Consider the following 10,769-nt stretch of genomic DNA (forward strand, 5'->3'; position numbering starts at 1 on the left):
ATCGATATATCGATAAGTATCGATATATGGAGAAGTATCGATATAACGAGAAGTATCGATATATCGAAAAGTATCGATATATCGAAAAGTATCGATATATCGATAAGTATCGATGTATCGAAAAGTATCCATATATCGAAAAGTATCAATATATCGAAAAGTATCGATATATCGAAAAGTATCGATATATCGATAAGTATCGATATATCGAGAGGTATCGATATATCGAAAAGTATCGATATATCGAAAAGTATCGATATAACGAAAAGTATCGGTATATCGAAAAGTATCGATATATCGAAAAGTACCGATATATCGATAAGTACCAATATATCGAAAAGTACCGAAAAGATATCGAAAAGTATCGAAAAGATATCGAAAAGTAGCGATATAATATCGAAAAGTATCGAAAAGATATCGAAAAGTATCGAAAAGATATCGAAAAGTATCGAAAAGATATCGAAAAGTGTCTATATATAATGAAAAGTATCTATATATAATAAAAAGTATCGATATATAATGAAAAGTATCGATATATAATGTGAAAAGTATCGAAAAGATATCGATAAGTATCGAAAAGATATCGATAAGTATCGAAAAGATATCGATAAGTATCGAAAAGATATAGATAAGTTTCGAAAAGATATCGAAAAGTATCGAAAAGACATCGAAAAGTATCGAAAAGTTATCGAAAAGTATCGAAAAGATATCGAAAAGTATCGAAAAGTTATCGAAAAGTATCGAAAAGATATCGAAAAGTATCGAAAAGATATCGAAAAGTATCGAAAAGATATCGAAAAGTATCGAAAAGATATCGAAAAGTATCTATATATATCGAAAAGTATCTATATATATCGAAAAGTATCTATATATATCGAAAAGTATCTATATATAATGAAAAGTATCGATATATAATGAAAAGTATCGATATATAATGATAAGTATCGATATATAATGATAAGTATCGATATATAAGTACCGAAAAGATATCGAAAAGTACCGAAAAGATATCGAAAAGTACCGAAAAGATATCGAAAAGTATCGAAAAGATATCGAAAAGTATCGAAAAGATATCGAAAAGTATCGAAAAGATATCAAAAAGTATCGATATATCGATAAGTATCGAAAAGATATCGAAAAGTATCGATATATCGATAAGTATCGATATATCGAAAAGTATCGATATATCGAAAAGTATCGATATAACGAAAAGTATCGATATATCGAAAAGTATCGATATATCGATAAGTATGATTTATCGAAAAGTATCGATATATCGATAAGTATCGATATATCGATAAGTATCGATATATCGATAAGTATCGATATATCGCAAAGTATCGATATATCGATAAGTATCGATATATCGGTAAGTACAGAAAAGATATCGAAAAGTACCGAAAAGATATCGATAAGTACCGGAATGATATCGAAAAGTACCGAAAAGATATCGAAAAGTACCGAAAAGATATCGAAAAGTACCGAAAAGATATCGAAAAGTACCGAAAAGATATCGAAAAGTACCGAAAAGATTTCGAAAAGTACCGAAAAGATATCGAAAAGTACCGAAAAGATATCGAAAAGTACCGAAAAGATATCGAAAATTACCGAAAAGATATCGAAAAGTACCGAAAAGATATCGAAAAGTACCGAAAAGATATCGAAAAGTACCGAAAAGATATCGACAAGTACCGAAAAGATATCGACAAGTACCGAAAAGATATCGACAAGTACCGAAAAGATATCGAAAAGTACCGAAAAGATATCGAAAAGTATCGAAAAGATATCGAAAAGTATCGCAAAGATATCGAAAAGTATCGAAAAGATATCGAAAAGTATCGATATATCGATAAGTATCGATATATCGAAAAGTATCGAAAAGATATCGAAAAGTATCGATATATCGAAAAGTATCAATATGTCGAAAAGTATCGATATATCGATAAGTATCGATATATCGAAAAGTATAGATGTATCGAAAAGTATCGATATATCGATAAGTATCGATATATCGAAAAGTATCGATATATCGAAAAGTATCGATGTATCGAAAAGTATCGATATATCGATAAGTATCGATATATCGAAAAGTATCGATATATCGAAAAGTATCGATATATCTAATAGTATCGATATATCAAGAAGTATCGATATATCGAAAAGTATCGATATATCGAAAAGTATCGATATATCGAAAAGAATCGATATATCGATAAATATCGATATATCTAAAAGTACCGAAAAGATATCGATAAGTACCGAAAAGATATCGATAAGTACCGAAAAGATATCTATAAGTACCGAAAAGATATCTAAAAGTACCGATAGGATATCTAAAAGTACCGAAAAGATATCGAAAAGTACCGAGAAGATATCGAAAAGTACCGAAAAGATATCGAAAAGTATCGAAAAGATATCGAAAAGTATCGAAAAGATATCGAATAGTATCGATATATATCGAAAAGCATCGATATATATCGAAAAGTATCTATATATAAGGAAAAGTATCGATATATAAGGAAAAGTATCGATATATAATGAAAAGTATCGATATATAATGAAAAGTATCGATATATAATGAAAAGTATCGAAAAGATATCGAAAAGTATCGAAAAGATATCAAAAAGTATCGAAAAGATATCGAAAAGTATCGAAAAGATATCGAAAATTATCGATATATCGATAAGTATCGATATATCGATAAGTATCGACATATCGATAAGTATCGATATATCGATAAGTATCGACATATCGATAAGTATCGATATATCGATAAGTATCGAAGTATCGAAAAGTATCGATATATCGATAAGTATCGATATATCGAAAAGTATCAATATATCGATATCGATGTATCGAAAAATATCGATATATCGATAAGTATCGATATATCGATAAATATCGATATATCGATAAGTATCGATATATCGAAAAGTATCGATATATCGAAAAGTATCGATATATCGATAAGTATCGATATATCGAAAAGTATCGATATATCGAAAAGTATCGATATATCGATAAGTATCGATATATCGATAAGTATCGATATATCGATAAGAGTCGATAAGTATCGATATATCGATAAGTATCGATATATCGATAAGTATCGATATATCGATAAGTGTCGTTATATCGATAAGTATCGATATATCGATAAGTATCGATGTATCAAAAAGTATCGATATATCGAAAAGTATCGGTATTTCGAAAAGTATCGATATATCGAAAAGTATCGATATATCGAAAAGTATCGATATGTCGAAAAGTATCGATATATCGAAAAGTACCGATATATCGATAAGTACCGATATATCGAAAAGTACCGAAAAGATATCGAAAAGTATCGAAAAGATATCGAAAAGTATCGAAAAGATATCGAAAAGTAGCGAAATAATATCGAAAAGTATCGAAAAGATATCGAAAAGTATCGAAAAGATATCGAAAAGTATCGAAAAGATATCGAAAAGTGTCTATATATAATGAAAAGTATCTATATATAATAAAAAGCATCGATATATAATGAAAAGTATCGATATATAATGTGAAAAGTATCGAAAAGATATCGATAAGTATCGAAAAGATATCGATAAGTATCGAAAAGATATCGATAAGTATCGGAAAGATATCGATAAGTATCGAAAAGATATAGATAAGTTTCGAAAAGATATCGAAAAGTATCGAAAAGACATCGAAAAGTATCGAAAAGTTATCGAAAAGTATCGAAAAGATATCGAAAAGTATCGAAAAGTTATCGAAAAGTATCGAAAAGATATCGAAAAGTATCGAAAAGATATCGAAAAGTATCGAAAAGATATCGAAAAGTATCGAAAAGATATTGAAAAGTATCGAAAAGATATCGAAAAGTATCTATATATATCGAAAAGTATCTATATATATCGAAAAGTATCTATATATATCGAAAAGTATCTATATATAATGAAAAGTATCGATATATAATTAAAAGTATCGATATATAATGAAATGTATCGATATATAATGATAAGTATCGATATATAATGATAAGTATCGATATATAAGTACCGAAAAGATATCGAAAAGTACCGAAAAGATATCGAAAAGTACCGAAAAGATATCGAAAAGTATCGAAAAGATATCGAAAAGTATCGAAAAGTTATCGAAAAGTATCGAAACGATATCAAAAAGTATCGATATATCGATAAGTATCGAAAAGATATTGAAAAGTATCGATATATCGATAAGTATCGATATATCGAAAAGTATCGATATATCGAAAAGTATCGATATAACGAAAAGTATCGATATATCGAAAAGTATCGATATATCGATAAGTATGATTTATCGAAAAGTATCGATATATCGATAAGTATCGATATATCGAAAAGTATCGATATATCGAAAAGTATCGATATATCGATAAGTATTGATATATCCGATATATCGATAAGTATCGATATATCGAAAAGTATCGATAAATCTATAAGTATCGATAAATCGATAAGTATCGATATAACGAAAAGTATCGATATATCGAAAAGTATCGATATATCGAAAAGTATCGATATATCTAAAAGTATCGATACATCGAAAAGTATCGATATATCGAAAAGTATCGATATATCGATAAGTATCGATAAGATATCGAAAAGTATCGATATATCGAAAAGTATCGATATATCGAAATGTATCGATATATCGATAAGTATCGATATATCGAAAAGTATCGAAAAGATATCGATAAGTACCGAAAAGATATCGATAAGTACCGAAAAGATATCGAAAAGTATCGATATATATCGAAAAGTATCTATATATAAGGAAAAGTATCGATATATAAGCAAAAGTATCGATATATAATGAAAAGTATCGATATATAATGAAAAGTATCGATATATAATGAAAAGTATCGATATATAATGAAAACTATCGATATATAATGAAAAGTATCGAAAAGATATCGAAAAGTATCGAAAAGATATCGAAAAGTATCGAAAAGATATCGAAAAGTATCGATATATCGAAAAGTATCGATATATCGATAAGTATCGATATATCGATAAGTATAGATATATCGAAAAGTATCGATATATCGAAAAGTATCGATATATCGATAAGTATCGATATATCGGTAAGTATCGATATATCGATAAGTATCGATATATCGATAAGTATCGACATATCGAAAAGTGTCGATATATCGAAAAGTATCGATATATCGAAAAGTATCGATATATCGTAAAGTATCGATATATCGAAAAGTACCGATATATCGAAAAGTACCGAAAAGATATCGAAAAGTACCGAAAAGATATCGAAAAGTACCGAAAAGATATCCAAAAGTACGGAAAAGGTATCGAAAAGTACCGAAAAGGTATCGAAAAGTACCGAAAATATATCGAAAAGTATCGAAAAGATATCGAAAAGTATCGAAAAAATATCGAAAAGTATCGAAAAGATATTGAAAAGTATCGAAAAGATATCGAAAAGTATCTATATATAATGAAAAGTATCTATATATAATAAAAAGTATCGATATATAATGAAAAGTATCGATATATAATGAAAAGTATCGAAAAGATATCGATAAGTATCGAAAAGATATCGATAAGTATCGAAAAGATATCGATAAGTATCGAAAAGATATCGATAAGTATCGAAAAGATATAGATAAGTATCGAAAAGGTATCGATAAGTATCGAAAAGATATCGAAAAGTATCGAAAAGATATCGAAAAGTATCGAAAAGACATCGAAAAGTATCGAAAAGATATCGAAAAGATATCGAAAAGTATCGAAAAGATATCGAAAAGTATCGAAAAGATATCGAAAAGTATCTATATATATCGAAAAGTATCTATATATATCGAAAAGTATCTATATATATCGAAAAGTATCTATATATAATGAAAAGTATCGATATATAATTAAAAGTATCGATATATAATGAAAAGTATCGATATATAATGATAAGTATCGATATATAATGATAAGTATCGATATATAAGTACCGAAAAGATATCGATAAGTACCGAAAAGATATCGAAAAGTACCGAAAAGATATCGAAAAGTATCGAAAAGATATCGAAAAGTATCGAAAAGATATCGAAAAGTATCGATATATCGATAAGTATCGAAAAGATATCGAAAAGTATCGATATATCGATAAGTATCGATATATCGAAAAGTATCGATATATCGAAAAGTATCGATATAACGAAAAGTATCGATATATCGAAAAGTATCGATATATCGATAAGTATCGATATATCGATAAGTATCGATATATCGATAAGTATCGATATATCGATAAGTATCGATATATCGAAAAATATCGATATATCGTAAAGTATCGATATATCGAAAAGTATCGATATATCGATAAGTATCGATATATCGATAAGTATCGATATATCGAAAAGTATCGATATATCGATAAGTATCGATATATCGATAAGAATCGATATATCGATAAGTACCGAAAAGATATCGAAAAGTACCGAAAAGATATCGAAAAGTACCGAAAAGATATCGAAAAGTACCGAAAAGATATCAAAAAGTACCGAAAAGAGATCGAAAAGTACCGAAAAGATATCGAAAAGTACCGAAAAGATTTCGAAAAGTACCGAAAAGATATCGAAAAGTACCGAAAAGATATCGAAAAGTACCGAAAATATATCGAAAAGTACCGAAAAGATATCGAAAAGTACCGAAAAGATATCGAAAAGTACCGAAAAGATATCGAAAAGTACCGAAAAGATATCGAAAAGTACCGAAAAGATATCGACAAGTACCGAAAAGATATCGAAAAGTACCGAAAAGATATCGAAAAGTATCGAAAAGATATCGAAAAGTATCGTTAAGATATCGAAAAGTATCATAAAGATATAGAAAAGTATCGAAAAGATATCGAAAAGTATCAATGTATCGATAAGTATCGATATATCGATAAGTATCGATATATCGATAAGTATCGATATATCGATAAGTATCGATATATCGAAAAGTATCGATATATCGATAAGTATCGATATATCGAAAAGTATCGATATATCGAAAAGTATCGATATATCGAAAAGTATCGATATATTGATAAGGATCGATATATCGAAAAGTATCGATATATCGATAAGTATCCATATATCAATAAGTATCGATATATCGATATATCGATATATATATATATATATATCGATATATCGATAAGTATAAGTATATATCGATAAGTATCGATATATCGATAAGTATCGATATATCGAAAAGTATCGATATATCGATAAGTATCGATATATCGATAAGTATCGATATATCGATAAGTATCGATATATCGATAAGTATCGATATATCGATAAGTATCGATATATCGATAAGTATCGATATATGGAGAAGTATCGATATAACGAGAAGTATCGATATATCGAAAAGTATCGATATATCGAAAAGTATCGATATATCGATAAGTATCGATGTATCGAAAAGTATCCATATATCGAAAAGTATCAATATATCGAAAAGTATCGATATATCGAAAAGTATCGATATATCGATAAGTATCGATATATCGAGAGGTATCGATATATCGAAAAGTATCGATATATCGAAAAGTATCGATATAACGAAAAGTATCGGTATATCGAAAAGTATCGATATATCGAAAAGTACCGATATATCGATAAGTACCAATATATCGAAAAGTACCGAAAAGATATCGAAAAGTATCGAAAAGATATCGAAAAGTAGCGATATAATATCGAAAAGTATCGAAAAGATATCGAAAAGTATCGAAAAGATATCGAAAAGTATCGAAAAGATATCGAAAAGTGTCTATATATAATGAAAAGTATCTATATATAATAAAAAGTATCGATATATAATGAAAAGTATCGATATATAATGTGAAAAGTATCGAAAAGATATCGATAAGTATCGAAAAGATATCGATAAGTATCGAAAAGATATCGTTAAGTATCGAAAAGATATAGATAAGTTTCGAAAAGATATCGAAAAGTATCGAAAAGACATCGAAAAGTATCGAAAAGTTATCGAAAAGTATCGAAAAGATATCGAAAAGTATCGAAAAGTTATCGAAAAGTATCGAAAAGATATCGAAAAGTATCGAAAAGATATCGAAAAGTATCGAAAAGATATCGAAAAGTATCGAAAAGATATCGAAAAGTATCTATATATATCGAAAAGTATCTATATATATCGAAAAGTATCTATATATATCGAAAAGTATCTATATATAATGAAAAGTATCGATATATAATGAAAAGTATCGATATATAATGATAAGTATCGATATATAATGATAAGTATCGATATATAAGTACCGAAAAGATATCGAAAAGTACCGAAAAGATATCGAAAAGTACCGAAAAGATATCGAAAAGTATCGAAAAGATATCGAAAAGTATCGAAAAGATATCGAAAAGTATCGAAAAGATATCAAAAAGTATCGATATATCGATAAGTATCGAAAAGATATCGAAAAGTATCGATATATCGATAAGTATCGATATATCGAAAAGTATCGATATATCGAAAAGTATCGATATAACGAAAAGTATCGATATATCGAAAAGTATCGATATATCGATAAGTATGATTTATCGAAAAGTATCGATATATCGATAAGTATCGATATATCGATAAGTATCGATATATCGATAAGTATCGATATATCGCAAAGTATCGATATATCGATAAGTATCGATATATCGGTAAGTACAGAAAAGATATCGAAAAGTACCGAAAAGATATCGATAAATACCGGAATGATATCGAAAAGTACCGAAAAGATATCGAAAAGTACCGAAAAGATATCGAAAAGTACCGAAAAGATATCGAAAAGTACCGAAAAGATATCGAAAAGTACCGAAAAGATTTCGAAAAGTACCGAAAAGATATCGAAAAGTACCGAAAAGATATCGAAAAGTACCGAAAAGATATCGAAAATTACCGAAAAGATATCGAAAAGTACCGAAAAGATATCGAAAAGTACCGAAAAGATATCGAAAAGTACCGAAAAGATATCGACAAGTACCGAAAAGATATCGACAAGTACCGAAAAGATATCGAAAAGTACCGAAAAGATATCGAAAAGTATCGAAAAGATATCGAAAAGTATCGCAAAGATATAGAAAAGTATCGAAAAGATATCGAAAAGTATCGATATATCGATAAGTATCGATATATCGAAAAGTATCGAAAAGATATCGAAAAGTATCGATATATCGAAAAGTATCAATATGTCGAAAAGTATCGATATATCGATAAGTATCGATATATCGATAAGTATCGATATATCGAAAAGTATCGATACGCCGAAAAGTATCGATATATCGATAAGTATCGATATATCGATAAGTATCGATATATCGATAAGTATCGATATATCGATAAGTATCGATATATCGAAAAGTATCGATATATCGATAAGTATCGATATATCGATAAGTATCGATATATCGAGAAGTATCGAAATATCGAAAAGTATCGATATATCGATAAGTATGGATATATCGAATAGTATCGATATATCGAAAAGTATCGATATATCGATAAGTATCCATATATCGATAAGTATCTATATATCGATATATCGATAAGTATCGATATATCGATAAGTATCGATATATCGATAAGTACCGATATATCGATAAGTATCGATAAGTATCGATATATCGATAAGTATCGATATATCGATATGTATCGATATATCGATAAGTATCGATATATCGATAAGTATCGATATATCGAAAAGTATCGATATATCGAAAAGTATCGATATATCGTAAAGTATCGATAAATCGAAAAGTACCGATATATCGAAAAGTACCGAAAAGATATCGAAAAGTATCGAAAAGATATCGAAAAGTGCCGAAAAGATATCCAAAAGTACCGAAAAGATATCCAAAAGTACCGAAAAGATATCGAAAAGTACCGAAAAGATATCGAAAAGTACCGAAAAGATATCGAAAAGTACCGAAAAGATATCGAAAAGTATCGAAAAGATATCGAAAAGTATCGAAAAGATATCGAAAAGTATCGAAAAGATATCGAAAAGTATCTATATATAATGAAAAGTATCTATATATAATAAAAAGTATCGATATATAATGAAAAGTATCGATATATAATGAAAAGTATCGAAAAGATATCGATAAGTATCGAAAAGATATCGATAAGTAACGAAAAGATATCGATAAGTATCGAAAAGATATAGATAAGTATCGAAAAGATATCGATAAGTATCGAAAAGATATCGAAAAGTATCGAAAAGACATCGAAAAGATATCGAAAAGATATCGAAAAGTATCGAAAAGATATCGAAAAGTATCTATATATATCGAAAAGTATCTATATATATCGAAAAGTATCTATATATATCGAAAAGTATCTATATATAATGAAAAGTATCGATATATAATTAAAAGTATCGATATATAATGAAAAGTATCGATATATAATGATAAGTATCGATATATAATGATAAGTATCGATATATAAGTACCGAAAAGATATCGAAAAGTACCGAAAAGATATCGAAAAGTACCGAAAGGATATCGAAAAGTACCGGAAAGATATCGAAAAGTACCGAAAAGATATCGAAAAGTACCGAAAAGATATCGAAAAGTACCGAAAAGATTTCGAAAAGTACCGAAAAGATTTCGAAAAGTACCGAAAAGATATCGAAAAGTACCGAAAAGATATCGAAAAGTACCGAAAAGATATCGAAAAGTATCGAAAAGATATCGAAAAGTATCGAAAAGATATCGAAAAGTATCG

At 28.0% G+C, this 10,769-nt stretch overlaps 1 protein-coding gene across 1 annotated transcript; it reads left to right on the plus strand.

The window, feature by feature from the left end:
- Window positions 1–479: 479 nt before the first annotated feature.
- LOC126232219 (repetitive organellar protein-like) lies at window positions 480–6,841 on the plus strand. Its single transcript, XM_049942512.1, has 10 exons — window positions 480–486; window positions 560–841; window positions 963–1,158; window positions 1,380–1,972; window positions 3,563–3,886; window positions 4,028–4,223; window positions 4,386–4,447; window positions 5,291–5,488; window positions 5,530–5,831; window positions 6,437–6,841. Exons 1-10 carry the CDS (start codon window positions 480–482, stop codon window positions 6,839–6,841), a joined length of 2,565 nt encoding a protein of 854 aa, XP_049798469.1.
- Window positions 6,842–10,769: the final 3,928 nt, after the last annotated feature.

Source organism: Schistocerca nitens, unplaced genomic scaffold (assembly GCF_023898315.1).
Source record: "Schistocerca nitens isolate TAMUIC-IGC-003100 unplaced genomic scaffold, iqSchNite1.1 HiC_scaffold_466, whole genome shotgun sequence".
In the NCBI taxonomy this organism is placed as follows: Eukaryota; Metazoa; Arthropoda; class Insecta; order Orthoptera; family Acrididae; genus Schistocerca; species Schistocerca nitens.

What these genes read in the sequence shown, in the direction of transcription:
- LOC126232219 (XM_049942512.1), top strand. An exon ending in GTATCTATATATATCGAAAA is followed by an intron (nt 3,887 to 4,027) that starts GTATCTATATAT and finishes TATAATGATAAG; the next exon opens with TATCGATATATAAGTACCGA. An exon ending in GTATCTATATATAATGAAAA is followed by an intron (nt 5,489 to 5,529) that starts GTATCTATATAT and finishes TATAATGAAAAG; the next exon opens with TATCGATATATAATGAAAAG.